This window comes from Stegodyphus dumicola, chromosome 5 (genome assembly GCF_044657685.1).
Source record: "Stegodyphus dumicola isolate Sdum_Otavi_A_Nest chromosome 5, ASM4465768v1".
NCBI classification, from domain to species: Eukaryota; Metazoa; Arthropoda; class Arachnida; order Araneae; family Eresidae; genus Stegodyphus; species Stegodyphus dumicola.
In genome coordinates this window covers 167,721,291-167,743,107 of record NC_140772.1, presented here as the reverse complement: position 1 = coordinate 167,743,107, position 21,817 = coordinate 167,721,291, and the positions used below count along the sequence as shown (strand labels likewise).

Below are 21,817 nucleotides of genomic sequence, written 5' to 3'. Positions count from 1 at the left end.
TGATTGCGTTGTTCCTTAATCTTCGAATTGGATCGGGCTTATTATTTTTTGCAGACTGTAAGAGCAATTTTATAAAAGTAAACTTGAACTTTCGATTATGTAAAATAGAATTTCTGATTCTGGAGCTCCCAAAGGATCGTACAAAACGAAAGTATGTTTCGATGTCCATCAAACAAAAAGTGGAATTGCTGCAAAAAATGGATAAAGACATGAAGAATGTGACAGAGAGGTTAGTGAAAACGAAAAAATTTCGATTGACAAGTTAGTCGGTATTCTCGGCACAGCAATTAACGGGACTTCAACAGCGGAACTTTGTAACTGAACAAGAAATTATGTCTGTTTATAGAATTAAAGAGAAAGTATTATCACATAAAACGAAGCAACTTAAACAACTTACATTGAAAGAAATGTTTAATAAAGTAAACAAATAAATATTAAGCTTTTTTTTTTTTTTTGTAAATTTTGATACCTTTTAGATCATAATTGTTCTTTATTTCATAAATTACGGTTTCATATTTTTAATTTTATAATTTCTGCATGCCATCTTACGAGACTTAAACTGATGATCTATAATTCGGAAAAATCGATAATCCGGAATCACCGAAGTCCCAACGAGTCCGGATTAACGACTTTTGACTGTATAACGAACTTTGGAAAACATTGTGTGTTTATTCCCAATTTATGTTTTTTTGTAATTTTTTGCATATGTTCTACTTTCCACTTTTTGCATTTGTATCTTTTGTCTGTTTTTCATAGATTTTGTTTCTGTTTTTGTAATCTTACATTGAAAGATATTGTGTGCTAATTTGCACTAATTGCACAAAAAAAATTCTAAGGTATAAAAAATAAATAAAAACCTCTAAAAACTCTTTTATGTGGTCATTTCAGCATCATTTCAATCATTTACTGTGTTTCTACTTACATTTCTTATGAGGGTCAAATTGACCCCCAATGGCGGTTTTAGGTTAGTCTGAAATTCGGCTGTTCTAGTGTTAAAAAAATCAACCAGCCCCATTTTTCTGAAAATTCAAATTATACAACTCATACATTTAAAATTATGAAATTTAAAAACTACATAGGTGGATCCAAAAAAAAAAGGGTTACAAGCATCAATATTTGAAAAGCAATTACTGTGGAAGGAATACTTTTCCTCCAAAGTGCAGACAGATAGCATTAGTTCTGTAGCAGTAGTTGTGGGGTTAGGTAGAGTAAGTTTGCAGGCACGTCAGAGCAACTAAAATGGCAAGACATTCAGAAAAGTGGTTTCTCTTGGAGCTGCAAAACATGATTCGTTATCCTGATCAATTATCTGGATCATGGCTATACCATTACTGCCAATCGTAACTGAGCCGCACTAACAAGGTTATGTGAAGCCATCTGATGCAAGTGCCATGGCATGTTGAGTGACGGTGCATGACAATACCCAGCACCTGCAGCTTGCCAAACTCAAAGATTGTTGCAAAAGTTTCAGTGGGAAGTCCGGAGTCCCCCGACAAACCCCAGATTTTGCACCCAATGACTATTTCATTTTAACGAAATTGAAGGAACATTTATCTGGAATGAGGTTCTCTTCAGATAGTGATGTGAAAACAGCCACCAAGAATTGGCTCAATTGTCAAGGACGTGGTTTCTCAGAAGCTGAGTTAAACAAGTTGGTCCCGCATTCAGGAAAATGCCAAAATAGAATTGGTGATTATGCATAAAACTGACAGGCAAATATGCCTCTTAATTCCATTTTGTAGTAGTTAATAAGTATTTTTTACTACCCTTGTAATCTTTTTTTTTAATTTTGATCCACCCTCTTATATTAAATACAGTAATCTCTATGTTTACAATGTTCATATATACTGCATAATCTGTATTATCATGTTCTTAAAAGAAAAAAATTTTAAATATAAAATCTCCTTACCTGAGGAGTTGTCTTAGACATCACATAATTGATCACAGAGTCTGGCATTTTTAGTTGCAGAGGAGACACATAACACAATCGAACAGCATAATTTGTTAAAAGGCAAGCTAAAGAATGTGCTGTGCGACCATGTTTAAGGTCTCCAACAAATGTTATCTATGAGAGAAAAACAAAAAATCGAAATCAGAACAGACATCACTACAAAGTAATAATTCATAAAGATATAATGAAATATGAGACCTATTTACTTTAGATATAATGAAAAATTATCAAGCATGAAAGTCTCAGAAAATCACATGTGTTTCATGAAGGAAAGGGGAGAAATTTTATAATAAATTTTTCTTTGATTATAGTCATTTAAAATAGATTTCTAATAAACTACATTCTACTGTTTGTAATATTGTTAGAAGTCTATGCATAAACACACAATGCAAAATAAAATTAAAAATAAGTTTAAAATTCATCACATATTCAATTTCAGAATAAATCATGTTGAAAGCAAACAGAAGCATGATGGAAAACTAACTACAAGAAATAGGCAAAATATGTAAAAAGCAAAAATGAAATAAGAAATATGAAATTTATATCTATCACTGCATGGTCATCAGAGAGTTGGTGCAACGAAATAAATTAAAAAATAAAACAGCCAGTTTCAACACTAAAAATGACACAAATTAAAATTTAAAAATAGTACCAAAAAACACTAAAAGTAAAATTCAAAATGACTACAAAATAAAAGATATACTTTAAAAATTATTTTCAATAGATCAAGTCCAAAAACAAAGCTTTAAAAAATAATAATACGATACTTGAAAACAAATACTTTAATCCAATATCTGAAAAAAAAAAAAAAAAAACTATATGCAAACTGTGAAAAATACAGACCAGGTTGAAAAATAGTATAAATCATAAACAAACAATAAAACTTAAAACAAAAATTTGCAGTTTTAATGGACTGAATCCCAAAACAGGTAAAACTGAAGTAATGTTAATATATGAAAAAAATAATAATAAATGAAAAAAGTGAAAATTTGATAACTATGAATATCATTTGATCACTGTATGTTTTCAGTGTGAAGTTTGCCATTGCAGTATTGCCTTTTTCAAAAGGAACAGAAGCGCAATGGGTGAGACTGCATGTGATTTATTCCGAATTGAATATATGTGATGAATTTTAAATGTATTTTTTTTTTTTTTTTACATTTTTTGCATTATTATCCACACTTTAACTTATTGCTGCTATCATCACATAATTGAACTACGTTTTGAATTGCTTTTTACTTTATATTTATTCATTTATGTATGTATATATATATATATATATAATTACAAAACAATTTTTTAAAAAACAAAATATAAATATGCCTAGTATTTTCCTGCCTTAAGCTGCAGAAAATTATCATTAAAGACAAAGTAAGAAATTTAGAACTAATGTTTCACAAAGACAAAAATTTTGAAATTCATACCCCAATCCAAAAACAATTCTTAAAGAAATTAAAAGAAAAAAGAACATAACAGAAGAGTAATTCAATCAACTTCAATTTTTTTCACTAAAGTATTTTTTTCAATTTTTTTCAACTTTCAATTTTTTTCATTGAAGTATTTTAATTATTCACTTTTGGTTTCATTTCTTTTAACAAAACAGAGATCTCTTTATTTAAAATACAAGTTCTAATTGAATTTTTTTCCCTTGCTTTGGGGAAGGGCCAGAATTTTCAGGTGAATTATTATAATTAAAATACATTGAAATAGTTCCTCAGCTAATTCTGGATACAGAAAAGCAAGGATTTTTGTAGAAGAGAGATTTCAATGTTCCTTTTCCCTGATGAAGTAGCATTGAAGTTGATTGAATTACTCTTCTGTTATGCTTTTTTTTTCCTTTTAATTTCTTTAAGGAATTTTATTGGATTGGGGTATTGATTGCATAAAAGCTTTGGTTTTTACATTTATTAAATTCTTTGTTGCATTTATTAGATTATTTGAAATTTATTAATTATGAATTTCAAATTTTTCATCTTTGTGAAACATTAGTTCTAGATTTCTTACTTTGTCTTTATATATATATATATTGCATAAGTAAATAAGGGAGGGAGAAGTTATTCCTTACAAAATAACCACACGTATAATCATGCTTTGAAACTACATTTTTACAAATATATTACTTTAACTACTTTACATTTTGAAATTCACCAATTTTTAAATGCAGAAGTAATTGAGAATGCTTATATATGAAGTACAATGAATAACATACAACTTTTCCTGGCAAGGGGAAAATATGGTTATTTTTTACCAGTTGGCAATTTTACAACAAACAAATTTTCTCACTATAAGAATTCTTTGTCATTTCTCCATGCAGCATTTGTTAACTCCTCCTAAAAATAATTCTGACTTATATCAAATTAATGCAATTCATGATTCTGAATTTACACATATGTGTAGCATAAATGCAGTTTTTGACATAAGTCTCTTTCAGAAAAGAAGCCAGTTTATACAAATTAAATTATACAAAGCTAATTTATACAGTTTGTACAAATTAAATTTTAATTTGAAATCATTGCATTTATGGAATGAAAATTTCAGTTGTAAAATAGCACTATCATCAACAGAATACATTTTCACAATTTTTCATGTGTTGTAACAAAGCAGTTACAATAGAATATCAATTATCTGAACCACTGTAGCATCAAAAATCAACAGTTTTCAGTAACAAAATAATTATAATCTTCAGTCCAAAACAGTTTAAATCTTCAATTATCTTTCGGCACTTAGACGAAATTTGATGCATTTATAAAAGTATACTTCATTGGGAACCCTTTTCAATTGATAAACCCACTCATTCTATGGACAGGTTTTGTTTTAATTGATTTTGACATTAGGGCTATCTGACTAAGGGAAAAGATGGCTTCGTGGAGGACTTTCTAAGGGAACTAGATTGTATACACATTATACATGAGGAAAACCGTAAAAATGCCAATGCAGCCACCTTATTCACCTGGAATCAAATCCAGGTTTGACCTACCAGTGTTCAGCAGTTTTACAACTCGGCCGCTGGTTTGCCCCAATCTTTGGATGCAGCATTTTAAAATGATGATGCGGGCTTCCTCCAACAAATGGATTAAAGCATTCTAGAAACAATGATAAAACATATTTAAAAATATTTGTATGACCTTCTACAACTAAAGGAGGTTGAAGAGAACATTAATGAAACTTTTTTTAAAAAATTCAATTTTAAGGAATTTTGCATATATATGTTAATAGACACCTAGAGCACGCTGGCAGGAAAAAGTCTCAAATAATGTGGCATAAAAGCTGAAGTGATGCCAAAAAGACAATCATGCATGAGCAACATATGTTTTAATGAAAAGATAACCTTAACATGAAAATATAACCTTATTTTTAGAAATTCATAAATTTTCCAAGTGTTGGTATAAGGCATGGCTAAAAAAAGGTATTCTTACACATGGTTAGCAGATTTTAAATAAAGAAGAAATTACTGCATTAGCCTAGGCTGAAGGACATGTTATTGCTAACCAAGATGATTTTGAATGTGAAGAAGTGGAAAGCGTACTTGTTCAAGTGATTGATTTTATTGGAAACTGTAACCAATGGCGTAAATGATAGCAATTATGTGGAGATATTGCTTCTAAAAAAAAGGGCGGCAAATCTTGCCATAAAGAATGCACTGTTTTCTACTTTAACATTAGTCTTAACTATGGTGTGCAATTATGCCTTTTTTATATATATTTACATAAAAGAAAATTTTACATCTGAAATTGTGTATAAAAAAGAAATAAACTACGATATGCATGAACTTAAGACTAAAACTACATTTAAATATAAGGGGTTTCCAGGCGAACCATCTGCTTCATCAGATGGGATGAATTTATGTTTAAAGTACAGTTTAAGCATGTCAATTTAAAACATTTTATTTCATTTTAAACTACTTTCTAACCCCATGTGTCTTTTAATCCTTAAACCTATATGCATGTACAAAGTACATGCTATCATTTAAAACCAGTTCATTAAAATTCACACACAGTTTCAAAAATCAAATACTATTTCAGGTAATGTAAGATTTCAAAGCACAGCATCAATATTGTCCCATAGAATATCTAGGCTTAACTGTAATTAAAATTTTTACTATACTCAGAATAAAGTCTGCTTAGTATTAACTAGTTTATTATTAATCAAGTTAAGTAACAATTTGTAACTATAATGAAGCCTTGATTTACATATTAGTACATTCATGTGGGTTTAATCACCCAGATTATTTAAATAACTGAATCACCTAGCTCTTAATAAGTCTGGATGGTCAACAATCATTTTACTATATTTCAATATGTGTTTTTCATATACACATATGATGCTCATCAAGGATGAAAAATACGACTTACTAAACTACTAAAGCTACTTTTGTCTTCAATATTTCCTTTTTCTGATAACAGTTCATTTGGGATTCTGAAACAATTTTACACTTGATTTGCACTTACAAATTCACATTTACTTTTCTTTTGATATATGTAGCTAATATTTTTTATTCAATATTTCCATTTCTATTCAATTGTTAGCTAATATTTTCTACTCAATATTCCATGCATCTTAAGCAAAAACATTTCAACAGTTATACTAAAAATACCCAAATTATCCAAATTTTATAAAGAATGAATGATTACTATTACCCTCTGGTTGGTTCTCTTTCCATTTACATACACACTCACAACTTGTATACTTGGTTCTATTCCTTATATAAATGTATTTCTCATCATTAATGCACAAGAAGACAAAAGCAACACATATCTTCAATTGCTGACACAAGAAAATGGTTACATATGCAATATAATTTTTTAAAGCTAGATTATAGAACAGGGGTAGCCACAGTGTGGTCCTTGCAAATGAGTGGTGAGGCTCTGATGCAAATAAAATATATGTATGAAATATGGTAAATTAAAAGTACTCAACATCCAAAAGAAATTAATTATTTATTTCATTTCTTTTTACAAAGTTATCAGACTTTCTTTCCATTTGTTTCACTACTTTTAAAATAATGTAAATATGGTCATGTGGCTTTTGGAAAACTAGTTGCAGCTAGTTTAACTAGAAACTCTCCTGAATTCGAACATGCTGCTCATACTGAAATAAAGCTTGGCCACCCTTGTTATAGGATAATGAAAACCACATGAAGCAGATGGCATTTAAATGAATCGATATTAAATTGCAGTGAATATTTAATGGCATTATTAAAGAATCAATTCAGTATCACATATGAAAGTGATATTAAATTAATTTTCCACAAGTTCAAAATGTTTTAATTCAGAACACTTACAAGCATGGATGAATTTTCAAGTCAGGAAAAAATGAAGAGAGTTATATAATAGTTATGCCCATTCAGAAAAACTGGAAAAGATTTAAAGAGAACACATTCCTCCATCCCATACTTATTGAATCTCTTCAAAAATTGGGTGTTGTACTACCTCCCATAGACTTTGATTGGAACATAAAGAACTGTGACATAAATTTTATAAATTTATAATTTTATAAATTTTATATTTATAATTATATTTATAATTTTATAAATTTTATAACATAAGTACCCCCTGATTGCCATCCTGTTATTCAAAACAAAGATAATTTTTTGGTTAAAATTAATTGAAATTCTAGAGATTCTGAAAAAAAAATTAGTACAAGATGCCAATAAAGCTTACTGCATCTCACCTTCATATATCTGGAGATTCATTAAAGCAATATAAAATAAAATTATGTGTATAGGAAATTTGACAAGACCAAACTTCTTGTTCATTATTTCTGAGAATTTGACCATAATATTTAATTAAAATTTGAGAATAATACTTTTGCTTACTGTTAAGTTATTGACAGAGCCTAATTCTTCTCTGATGGTGAAAACATCAAGGAGAGCTTGAGTAGGATGTTCACCTGTTCCATCTCCTGCATTTATTACAGGTTTAGAAGAGACAGTAGCAGCTCGCTAAGGTAAACATAGCACAGTACATTAAAACATTTATCTTTCCATACATACTATTATACCTAAATAGAAAATTATGCTATAAACTTTAATGTGAAGCATGAAATGGTCAGTCTAACATTAGAATTCACACAACTAAATTTTCTAGAATTAGTTACATAAATATGAAAATCATAATAATAAACACATATAAAACAAAGTTCCAAGAGACGCATGCCGATTGGAACTTTTTGTAATATTTAATTTTAGTGACTTAATTTAAAGAAGTATTTTGTCCATTTTAAGATGGAAAAATACTTTGAGCAGAAATATTTTTGGATCATTGAAGAAAACCTAAGTTTGAAATTCACTATATTTTAAACATATTCAACTTCCATACCTTGGCAGCTCCATGTTCTGGGTGCCTCAACACAACTACATCGCTGTAACTTGATAAGACTGCAATAGTATCTAAACATATAAATGAAACTGTTACAATAAACAGTAATGCAAGTATCTTTCTGAATGATATTCTAAAAATTATTTTGGGGGAAAATGTACAGAAATGACTCAACTACTCAGAGACATGAATTCCCCTTCCCCCCCCCCAAAAAATTACTTTCCTAAGTTGCTAAGCATAAGTATTACTTTTTTAAAAAAAACGCTTATGATTAACATCATTTCATACTTATTTCATCATTAACAATTGACAAAATTAAGAAGTCTTCTTTCTTATAAACCAAGTAGATTTTTCCTGAAGAGTGAAGCTACTGAAAGTGGGTTTAACTCTCTCATTTGAAGCAGATACCAAAGAAAGACTGAATTCTGAAAATTATTAATATCAATCCCAAATCAAAATTTATGACTACAGGCTCAATTTATAACAATGTTTGTCATAAATATTAAGTACATGTAAAATACATTCACATGAACATTTCAAATTGGCTGAAACTTTCAAATGTAAAATGTGTATAGATTCTAGAACGTTTAAAAATTTTATTAAGAATTTTTCAATACTTTAAAGTAGATAACATTTAACAAAATAAAATATAAATTACCTTCTAGTGATTCGCCTTTCTTTACAGAAGAAAAGGTCTCATTAACATCTATGATACTACCACCAAGTCTTTCCATAGCAGCAGCAAATGAAACTCGAGTTCGAGTGCTTACTTCATAGAAAACATTAACCATCACTTTGCCCTTTACAGAGAAATAATAATTATGCATTCTCAAAAATTATACATACAGTGCTACCTCAGGATACGTCCAACTTGGTATATGTCCTGTTTGCACCCAAATATTTTTTTTTTTTTTTGGAATATGACTCAAGTTTGATAAATCACATCTACATGCACTGCACTTGTTCCCCTCTTTAGAGACAATGCTACAACTATCCATGAGTGTTAGTATGTATGCCTGTTGCTATTATTCAGTAAACAACTTGTGCTATAACTCTGAACTTTTAAGTGATACTACGTTTTTTTCATGTATTGCAAGTACAAATAAGTCTTCATCATTTGACAAAAAATGGTGCCACTTGTAAGTTAGGGTTAAATTGTCTGATGTAAAAAAACAACATATTGTAAGGTTCGACATCTGCTAACAACATAACCTTGATATATTTTATATCAGCATTACATATTTTTTGTCCGTGTGAAAATGTCGCGTTTTGAGCCAAATGAACGTCACTTATGGGAACTTTTGATTTATGTATTTAATTTGAAGAAATCTGCAGCTCAGCCACATTGATTGCTTGTAGAAGCATATTTGGAGGCTGCCTTAAGTGAAAGAAGTGGTTTCAAAAGTTTAAGAACAGTGAATTTGATGTCAAAGAACATAGTGGAAGGAAGAAAGTGTATGAAGACATGGAATTGGAAGTATTATTGGATGAAGATGGGAGCGAAACACAAGTAGAACCTGCAGTTACATTAGGAGAGACTCAACAAGCAGTTTCAGATTGTTTAAAGTCGTCAGAATGATTCAAAAGCCCAAGAAATTGAGTTCCATACAAACTGAAGCGTAGAACCGTTGATTGCCGATTTTTTACTCGTGAAATTCTACGCCAGACTTCCTTTTGGGGCATGGGTACACCTAAAAATTTCCTTCTGTATGCACAGAAAAACTGAATAAAAAAGGCTTTGAAGGTTACTATAGGTTACTCTGAACCTTCTTTATTTATAGTAGATGGCAGCCCAATGCAAACCAGTCCATATATTTTAGCCATGTTTAGTTTTTTAAGACCCTCATTTTTCAAAGAAATCTTCTAGATATTTTAGGGTATAAACGGAATTGTTTGAAAGGAAATTTTTATGGTTTTTTTTTTTTTTTTTTTTTTTTTTTTTCCCCTGTATGCTAATTTCCTTATTCTATATTAGTTTTAAATTTTTACCTTGAAACTTGCCTAAAATCGAACGGCGAACTGAGGTGTTCCCACGACTCGGTTCACTGTGAGTCTAGGTCACTGAGAGGCAGCTGTATCTTTGTTTCTCTGCAGCTCATCGGTCAGCTCATTAACATAGAAAGGTGGATCCACATCTATATTTTATTTCCCGTTTTTCTCTTTCTTCTTTTCTTTTTTTTTTGGGGGGGGGGGGAATTTGGTTATCAACTAAGAAATTGTTGACGTGATTTTCTGAAGGTCAGGGATAATTTTATCAGTTAGCTGTTTGATTTTTCACTAGAACAGTTCTCTTTTTCTCTTTCACTTTGGTTCAAAGAAGTTTTCTTAGCGCTACATTTAACAGTTTTGAGTTGTAGACATTAGTATTTTTATTTTATAGCTTATAATTTCAAATTGTAGATATAATATCAGTTTATTTTTTATTTATTTATTTATTTATTTATTTATTTATTTTGGATTTTTAATTATTTTCCAAATAGATCGGAGGACTGACCATTTCTAAAGCACTGAAAGTGCTACACGAATTGCTTTCAGATAGTGAATCTGATACGGATCCCAGCACATGTGCAAAACATGCAATATTGGGTTGTGCATTTTTAAAGGTGGTGTCACTTTCTTCGAAAAGTACCACGATGAAAAAATAGACTAAATTGTAAATATGAAATGTAAATAATGTAAATATCATATACCCAAGTTACTTTTTTTTCCATTAATAAGCATGCAATCATCATATAACCAAAAATGAGGTTTTTAAAGGGGTGTAGAGTAGCAGATCTTCCCATGGCACACCTTGGGTAATGCTAAATCTGCTATGGTATTCAGAATACATTGTTTTTTAATCATAGGCAAAATCTCTTATTCTTTTACGCGCTTCCCAGCAATGATTGTTTCAGCACTCTTTTTTGAAGCTCTATTCAATCAGTGTGCCCGCTTCGGGCACATCCCCAGAATTAAAACGATAAGTGCTAGCTTTACAAAATTTTAATTGTGTACTCTTCTAGGCCTAATTAAGCTGCCTAATTTTCTTATCAAAATTCTAACTTTAAAAGGTAGCGTACCGGAAAGGGTTAAACAAAAGGGTTTCTTGCATTGTATAGTATCACTGGTGATGAAAAACTGATTCATTATGATAATCCAAAGAAGAAGAAATCACGGGGACCACCTGTACGTACTTCAACGTTGAAAGCTAAAATGAATGTTCATGGAAAAGAAATAATCTTGTGTATATGGCGGGATACTTGGTGTCATGTATTATGAGTTGCTCAAACTAAATGAGACTATTACTGGGGCCCACTACCAAACACAACTTATGAGACCGAGCCGAGCCTTCAAAGAAAACCACACCCACACCTACTCCAGACATGACAAAATTATGCTCCTGCATGATAACGCTCATCCACATACTGTGGCCCAGTCAAAACATCTTCCATTGGTGAACTGCATTTTCTAGAGGCATTTCACATTCAAAAAAATCTTTCTGTTCTAGTTAATGACCCTAATTCCAATCCATCTTTGCCTTCAGCCTTTAAAGAAATTATACTTTAGTTATGGTTTCATCAACAGATGGCCCCAATGGCTTGTATCTTGTCCAGGTTTTCTTATCTTATCTAATCATTATATCTTATCTCGTTCATTTGAGTTTTTGCAGCTGAGGATGCTGGTTCGGTAAAACCATCGAAACTAGTCCTGTGAAAATTTGAAAATAAAACGCTGATTTTTGTTGTTTGACTTCTAAATTAATACTACTTAGAAAACTCAACTTATTTGTACTCAAAGTGAACAAACAACCAAAGACTTATTTGTACTCCTCATATTTTTTTCACTTTGTTTTGTGTAAATTCATTACCATTTGAGTTTTAAGAATGTTAATAAGAAACATCAAACAATTAAGAAAACTGTTAGAATTATTATAGAAGTGAAAGAAAGAGATGTTTGAAAACTATGAAGATGGCATGCATATCCAGGGTCTCGTTATTGAAAACTGTAAGTCGAGTACAGTGGTGTCTATGGTTGTGAAAACCTAAGATGCTATTCAATCAGCTAACAGTGCAAAGAGGGTGAAATAGGTTACCATATAGAGACATTAGAGCAAACTGAAAAATTGTTTTTGATCCTGATAGCAGAAAAATATCTATGTATAGTATCATATGCAGTAACAGGGTTTGGGTTAGTTGATTATGGCAAAACATACTTGAGCCATCTGCCTATGTGGAAGAATGCCTTTATGGTAGACTTTGTAAGGCAAACTGGCTCTCATACACATTACACATGTAGAAAATCATAAAAACACACAAGCAGACAAACAATTTGCCTGGAATCAAACCCAGGTCAGAACTACCAGCATTCGGTGATTTTACTACTCGGTCGTTGGTGGGCTATGTATAATAATAACAAAATGAACTTTTATTATAAGAATGGATGAATTATTTTCCTTTTATTTCTTATAAGAAAACTTTATTTGATATACATCCAAGGATCTGGAATGGATTAATGATGTATGCTGAGGTACCACTGTACAGTCATACAAATTCCTAAATGCAGATAGATGTAATTCATATAATCTTTCACAATTTAATGAACTCAGTTTACACAATGGATATAATAAACAGCGAGTGTGACTACTATGAATGAATCACAAAATTATGTTTAAAATAAAAGAAGTAAAATATAAGCATAGTAAATCAAGCCAAAATTATTAATGAGAAACAGAGAAATGCAGATTTTCTGATGATTTAATAAAATAAACAGAGATTTTATAATTACATAAAACATTAATTTTGTGCATTTCACAGTACTGCAAAGAATATGATACCAAGCAGATAAAAAAGCGAGATTTTATTTAAGGTGCATAATAGTATAATGTACAGTGAAGTGCACTTAAATTAGTAGCAGTTATGTAAGTTTAAAACTAACTCTTTGTAAATCGTATGCCATTGTTGCAAGGCAAAGCATTTCAGAATCCTTATATTTTAAAAAAATTAATAAGTAATGTTTACATTAAAAAAGAAAGAAATAAAAAAAATTGCAAAGTTTAAGATTTTAAGAGTTATTTTTCTATTCAAATGATCAACATTTTAATGAAATAAAATTATGATGTTAATGAGATTAATTTCATAACAAATGCCAAACATTTTTATCATTAGTCATTAATTAGTCCACAGACAATAATATTTTATACAAATATTGGATAATATTTGTACAAAATATTATTATTCCAATCAATCAGTCTACAGCACTAAATAAGATAATAAGCTACCATTTAATATCAACAATTACAAAACATACTCTCAGAATTATTCAGTTCAAATCCAAATGGTTTCATAAAACATAAAAGAAAAAAAATTGAAATATGCACATACTTTCATGATGTCCAAAGGACCTTTTTTCACTAAGGTTTTGAAATTTTTTGCCACTTCAAAAAGCCTGTGCAACTATAAAATTTTACATATATTAGTTTGAAAATGTAAAGCTTTTTCACAATAAAAGCGCAAATACAAAAATTAAAACATTTTAGCATGACATGTAGCCATAATTAATGCACAGATTTTATATATGAATTTTGTTTTATGAATTTATTGCTAATTTCAACATGAATATAATATTAGAATCCCAAAATCACATTTCTGATTGTAATCATAATCCATTATCTGTAACATTTAATTTTATTGACCATAATAATTATGCTCACAGAAATACCAGTCCTTTAAGAAGTAATCATTAAGGAATGTTTTGCTGTATTCTTTATAAATATATATGGGCAGAAATATATATGTAGAATAATTTATGTATATATATATATAATATATGCATAACTTTTCTTACATTTTTTGTTGCCTAAAATGGGCCAGGGAAAGAAGGTAACAGAGCTGCAAGTTATGAAACATAAAATTACAGTGTTACAATGCAACATATATTTCATCTTCCACACAGTTAAAATATAGCAGTGATGCACTTGCATAATTTTACATAAATAAAACAATATTAAAATTATAAAAAGGTAGCAAAATAATTATATTAAGTGCTTTAAACTATTGGTCGAAATTCTGTTTACATCTTTTCTTTATTTAAAAAAAATAACATCTAAATATATTTTAAGTAACATCTAAATAATTTTAAAATTAAAATTAAGTGGTGAGAATAAGTTATAAAATCAAAGCTAAATTTATTTCTTTTATACAAATCCATTATTAAAAGAATTCACCTAAAACTGCAATTCAAGGGAGGATGAATTGGGAAGGAGAATCAAAGAGATGAAAAAAGTTTTATTAGAAAACGATAAACCTTGCAAATAAAGGGAAGTCTATGAAATTTTCATTTTATAAAAACTTTTAGTTTTAAATACATGTGCCATAATGGTTATTGATTGTTAAAAATCTCTATAAATTTTTAATGGATTTTATTTATCAAGTACAGAATGATTATCAGCCTAAGCTTCAAATTAGTTTTAATTCACAACAAATCACACACACTAAGTCATGCATATAACATGAATTACTCATTATATATACACTCACATTTGTGAAAATTGCAACACCAAGAAGGAATCGTCATAATTGAATGCAATTTAATACACAGTTGAGTGGTAGTGGTACAAATAAATGATTAAATGTCCAAAGCAAACAAACAAGAACAAGAGATCAGAATCAGTATTTTGTGTGGCCACCACGCGCCGCAATAAGTGCTGCTACACGACGTGGCATGGAGTCAAACAAAGTTTGAATGTCTGACTGAGGAAGAGCATTCCATATCGTTTGTACGCGTACCCAAAGTTCGTCTGCAGACGCAACAGGACGAGGATCACGAGCAAGACGCCGACCAATGACATCCCACACATGTTCAATTGGCGACATATCCGGGGAACACGCAGGCCAAGGAAGAAGCTGTACCTGCTGCGCTGCAAAGAAGGATTTAACAATCCGAGCAGTATGAGGGCGGGCATTGTCCTGTTGAAATACAGCGCCTGGCAAGCTTTGAAGGAAGGGAACAGCTTCGGGCTGTAGAACTTCACGGATATACCGGTTGCTGTTCAGATTGCCCACAATTCGTAGAAATTGAGATCGTCTATGATATGCTATGGCGCCCCAGACCATAACTCCGGGTGTTCGTCCACTGTGGCGTTCACCGGCATAGCGTCTGACACGAATGCGGCCATCATGGTACCACAAATTAAAGCGGGATTCGTCAGAAAACACGACATGCTGCCAATCAGCACGCCAGTCTCTATGCTGATTGGCCCATTGTAGCCGCAGGCGGCGATGGTCGTGCGTTAGGGGGATCCTGTATAAAGGAGTCCGTGCGCGCAGTCCACACTGCAGCAGACGTCTACGAATTGATGAAGCACACAATGAAACACCTGTAGCTATTGACCACAGTGCTGCCAATTGTCTAGAGGAAGCTGTATGGTCCGTCCGCGCCATGCGGACCAGGTGTCTATCATCGCGAGCTGACGTCACATTTCGGGGTCCACTCCCGGATTTCCGAGTTGTCCGACACTCGTCCGTCCACTGCTTCCAAACGCGCATCACTGTGCTGCTGTTATGCTGCACACGAGAGGCTACTGCACGATACGACAATCCAGCTTCACGAAGGCCGATGATTCTCCCTCGTTCAAACTCTGTAAGTTGTTCAAATCTCGCTCTCTTTCGTCGACGAGGCATAAGTACAGATTGAGTTAACGTTTACCACTAGCAGATAACCACCGATAACCATACATGCCTCGCTACAGCCGTCTATTTATTCGGATCCATCAGCCGTTCAGAGGGCGCTGCTCAGCATACGCATGCGCTACGGATTTGCAATTCTAATCATTTGCATATCATGCGCTACTTTGCATTTCCTGAAAATTTCAGCTCACTCGCGCAAGTCCTTCATGGTGTTGCAATTTTCACAAACGTGAGTGTATATATATAGGGTGTCCCATAAATGTTGTGACAAACTTCTGGGGGGAGGTAGGACACATAAGGATTATGAATTGCATAGGAACCTATGCCTGGAAATGTCATAAGTGGTAGCAGAGGTAGAAGATAGAAGATGGGAAAGGAAACAAGGAGTGATTAATTTGAAACATTTATTGGACATGAATACAAATGGTGTATAACAGCTTCAATTATACAACAGATGCTCAAATTTTGCACCATCAGACACCAAACATGGCTGTCACCGACGTACCATTGATTGCTGGATATGTTCAAACACACCAAGAGTTCCTTTGATTGTACCAGCTGTACATGCGAGTCTTCTAACGAGATCCATTTCAGACACAGCAGGATTTTGATATACAACACTTTTAATGGCATCTCACAAAAAGAAATCAAGGCTCAATAAATCCGCTGAGCGTGAGGGCCAGGGAACCAGTCAACCATGCCCAATCCATCGATGCGGGGATGATCTGTTCAAATGGATACGAACATCTAGTCCAAAATGAGCAGGTACTCCATCATGTTGGAGCCACATGTTCACAGGCTCTCCATTCGTAGAGTGTTCCTTTCTCTTTGTATGGTGCCTACCACCAGAGTCGTAGCTAGGGTTTTCAGCATCCAAGGACAACTGAAGATTTTGCGCCCCCTACTGCTTGCCAAGGATGGAAAACATTTAATTCTAAAATGTCGTAACATCAGTTTGGCGCCCCTTGGATTCTGCGCTCGGGGACAGATGCCCCCTCTAGCTACGCCCCTGCCTACCACTTGAATGAGGCAATCCTCACTTTCCACTAGAACTCTCCTGTACAACCCCCCTGGTGACGTACAATGACATTTCTGGGCAGGGGTTCCTTTGTAGTTCTTAATCCTTATGATGTGCCCTACCTCCCCCAGAAGTTTGTCGCAACATTTACCAGACACCCTGTATATATATATATGCACACATATACTTCCATATTCCCCCTCTACATATATTTTCCCCCTAATTCTCCCTAGTATATGATTTAGAAACATTTCATTATGGTAACAATACAAAATATATGCACAAACAGGAAATTATTTTATGTAAATAAACAGAATATTATTGACACTGATAAGTCCTTTAAAATACATAATGTAATAAAATTACAGGGTCTTTACATGTATGTTTCAATGTGCTATGTATATCATTTGCTTAAACAATTAGATAAAGTCAGGCTATGTTAATTGATTAAATCTTGAGGGCTATCAGCCTATGGGAAGGGATGCTTTTATGGATGACTTTCTAAGGGGAACTGGTTTGTATCCACTTACACATAGAGAAAACTGTGAAAAACAAACATGCAACCACCTGGTTTGCCAAGATCGAATCCTAAGTCAATTACCAATGTTCAGCAACTTAACTCTGTGGGGGCCAGTTGGCCATTTCCTTAAAAACAGTATACACCACATATTTTTCTCCACCTGGTTTTCAAGTGGTAAAACTAATAGAAAAAGAGTGAAATAAGTGAATAAATATGGTATATATACAGTACAAAAATCTAAAATCCAGAATGATCTAACCTCCAAATGATCTAAACCTCCAGAAAAAAGGGGGGAAATGGATGGGGGAGGGGGGTAAAAGAAATTTTTAAAAAATTAGTAATGACGAATATCAGAAAAAGCAGATTATCAAAACAGTGATTTTTCTCTCAACCAAGATTCCAGCAGATCATTTTCAAACACCTCGCTAGGGAATCACATGGTGATCAATGACAATGCATTGACTCACATTAGCCGCAACCACACTTTCGCCCCTTGAATGATAGTGGAAGTGGAAGGTTAATATTTTTCTGTCTGGGACTTACAAACTAAAATACACAACAAACGTTTTGGAGCAGGATATTGTTAATACTGGTTTTCTTTTATTGGCATAATGGCAACAAGAAAGAAATTAATTTGTAAGAAATTAAGCTCAGTTAACACCACAAATTGTGTTCTTCTGTAACTAACTGATCCAGGATTTTTTGCAAACTATCATTATTACAACTACCTTTTCAAAATTAGGATGTGAATTTTTAATTATTTTGAAAAGACTATAATTCTAGAGATGTAGCTGCATCTGCATGTGAAACTATGTACTTTTCAGAGCAGATGTGGTGCAAGAAAATAGTGATGGTGATATTCACGCTAAAAAGAGTGCAAAATTAGGCAAAACAGCAACCTTATACCGGCATAGATTTTAATTGCTAGAGATGGTGAATTTTCCAATTAATGTAATTTCTGAAGAAATGTGGAGAAATGATAATAAATGAGACTGATAAAACAGAAGTTTTCTATTGCAATGGCAATGCCCCAGTGACCACTCAACTAATGAACAGCGAAATTTGTATTAAATCCAGAAAATATCAATATCATTAGTGAGAAAAACTGTAAAATTTTCCAATCGAACAAGAAATTATGTCTGTCTATAAAAATCAAAGAAAAAGTATTAGCACAACAGCTTGAACAACTCAAATTGAAAGAAATGTTTAATGAAACATACAAAATCAAAGAAAAAGTATTAGCACAACAGTTTGAACAACTCAAATTGAAAGAGATGTTTAATGAAACATACAAATGTATATTTGAGCTTTTATATATAATTTTTTTTTATTCCTTAAAAATCATAAATGCTTCATTTTTTTCCTAAACAATTATTTCATATTTTTAATTTTATAATTTTTACAAGTCATTTTACTAGATTTAAACTGATCATCTGAAATCTGAAATTGCTGAAGTCCAGATGATTGCAGATCTTGGACTTTGTACTGCATATATACGGTCAAAACTCGTTAATCCGGACTCGTTGGGACTTCAGCGATTCCGGATTATCGATTTTTCCAGATTATAGATCATCAGTTTAAATCCGGTAAGATGGCATGCAGAAATTATAAAATTAAAAATACCATAATTAAAAACCATAATTTATGAAATAAAGAACAATTATGATCTAAAGAGTATCAAAATTTACAAAAAAAAAAAAAAAAAACTTAATATTTATTTGTTTACTTTATTAAACATTTCTTTCAATGTAAGTTGTTTAAGTTGCTTCGTTTTATGTGATAATACTTTCTCTTTAATTCTATAAACAGACAATTTCTTCAGTAACAAAGTTCCGCTGTTAAAGTCCTATAATTACTGTGTCTAGAATACAGACTAATTTGTCAATCGAAATTTTTTCGTTTTCAATAACCTCTGTGTCACTGTCTTCACTATCGGAAGTGAATTATAATGACGCGGAATTTGATTTAAATCATATCAAAGACGGAGTACATCGAGATGAAATACTACATTTAGTAAGGAATTATAAGCCAAACAAAATAAAAACATCTGCTCTGAAGATAAGGATAGTGCTGACAGATCCACTTCCAATTCATTGCGCTCCGCGGCGTATATTGAGCTTTTATATATAATTTTTTTATTCCTTTAAAATCATAAATGCTTCATTTTTTTCCCTAAACAATTATTTCATATTTTTAATTTTATAATTTTTACAAGTCATCTTACTAGATTTAAACTGATCATCTGAAATCTGAAATTGCTGAAGTCCAGATGATTGCAGATCTTGGACTTTGTACTGCATATATTTATGTGTATATATGTGTTATATATATATGTGTGTGTGTGTGTGTGTGTGTGCATGCAATAATATGTAAAAATGTTACCATCATGTAGAAGCACTGTAGACGCATAATAGAATGGTGTAATTTGCAGTCATAAAATACTTCTTTTATTTCTTGTTATATCCAAATTAAAGCAGAAAACAAAGGGACTACAGCAAATTAAAATATGTATTTTTGTGTGCAGGGAAGGGTGGTGTATGCATGCAAGTGTGTAACTTCCTAGTTTGTGTTTTTACAGATAAACTTCACTTATTTTACCTAACACAAATTCTAAAGCCATCCAAATTACACTCAGGCTTGTGTGCAATGTTGTTAAAAAATGTTTAACTACAAAATTAGATAAATTGACAATTTCAATTTGACAATGAAAAATAAAACAATTACACTTAATTAAACCAGAAATCTGCTTACTTCATATCTGGAGAACATATCAACTTTAAGGATGTGCTTTCCTTGTAATTCAGGAACTGCTAGGAGTGCAGAAGGTGAAGCACTTGGGATATATGAAAGAGGTCCCTTTAAATCAATATGTGGATCAACAGGTTTATGTTTAGCCACAACTAAAGGTTCCTCAACTTCCTTTATAAGTTGTTTTGACACATCGCTTATAAAATCCTGCATTGTCTGAGTATGCATTTCTGAAAATTCCATGAATATAAATAAGGAGGATTCCATAAATATAAATAAGAATAATGTGTAATGTTACATTTTACTCATACATCTTTGAAAATTAAGATGAATTTTTCATTCAGGAGTACTTCATAACTATTAAAATATTACATATTACACAACTGTCACAAAAGCAGCAGTTTTTAAAATTTGTACCATAAACTACTGTTTATTTTCATAATGTGACATGATAATAATTTTAGATCACTGAAAAATAAAGGAGCAAAGAACAATAAATACACATAAAATTTTTTAAAATATCATATTCAGACAAAAGCAAGCTATTGCTTAGATTGTTAAAACAAAGATTTAAAAAATGCAAGCATACATAATTACAACACATAACTTTTGTTCTTTATTAATGAAAACATTACAATTAACTGAAAACAAGGGGAGATTGAAGTAAAAACAAGTAATGTTAGTATCAACAAACACAAAGGTTTAAAGCCAAAATTATGTCACTTAAAAATTCAAATGCAACACTGATCAGCATTTTGTATTGAAGTGTAAGTGCTCACATTGCACATTCAGCGGACATAGGAAAAGATGTTAGTTCACAAGAAATAAACTCTGTATACAAGACCAAATTACAAACTCTCAAATACAACAGCTGTGGTTAAAAACAATGTTATTCTTATTTCATACTTCAGAAGCATGCCCAAGCTTAAAAAGAGATTACATGTATTACTCTAAATATGCGAACAAAATAAAAGTGGTTAAACATGAACGCCTAAGCATTCACAAGAAAATAAGAAATCGCAATGCTGATTTCATGGGGATATACACAAGCAGAAAGTGAAAAGAAACAGAATAAAGGGACTAACATTAAATACTTAGGTGCAGGAATAGAAGCAAATATTTTAAAACAGAATGCCATTGTTGTATGCATATAAAGATTTACCTCTAATGTTCATTTTCAATAAGAGTAGAATTAAAAATTTTACATATAATTTTGCTTACATCTGGCATTGTTATGTGGCTAATATATAGCAAATAATTTAAATTTGAAAATTATTATATTAAAAGAGATCACTTCTTTAACTATACACAAAATCACTAAAAGTATGAAATAAATTATGAATGCAAATGAATGACATTTTAAAATATGTGTTATAAGAATTGTACAAACATCTATTTGTAATCTATTATGAGTATATTTTTGTATATTTGACAGAGAATTTATAGGCAATTATCAAGCACAGTAAAATTGAACAAATTTTTTTATACACTGGATTCTTTATTCTAATGTTATTGTGTAATGAAATAAAAATAATGGTGTGTATTTTATAAATGGAAAAAGTACTTAAATATAAGTTTTATATTAGCTCTATTATGAGA

At 31.5% G+C, this 21,817-nt stretch overlaps 1 protein-coding gene across 3 annotated transcripts in view; it reads right to left on the bottom strand.

The window, feature by feature from the left end:
* r (carbamoyl-phosphate synthetase 2, aspartate transcarbamylase, and dihydroorotase rudimentary) overlaps positions 1-21,817 on the bottom strand; it is a 165,928-nt gene that overhangs the window by 18,906 nt on the left and 125,205 nt on the right. For all 3 annotated transcript variants that reach the window (XM_085817355.1, XM_085817353.1, XM_085817356.1), the window contains 6 exons: positions 20,222-20,448; positions 13,629-13,700; positions 8,927-9,068; positions 8,269-8,339; positions 7,767-7,892; positions 1,910-2,065 (listed from right to left, as the gene is read on the bottom strand). In XM_085817355.1, the coding sequence (XP_085673481.1) occupies positions 1,910-2,065; positions 7,767-7,892; positions 8,269-8,339; positions 8,927-9,068; positions 13,629-13,700; positions 20,222-20,448 (794 nt within the window). The remainder of the gene's footprint in view (positions 1-1,909; positions 2,066-7,766; positions 7,893-8,268; positions 8,340-8,926; positions 9,069-13,628; positions 13,701-20,221; positions 20,449-21,817) is intronic.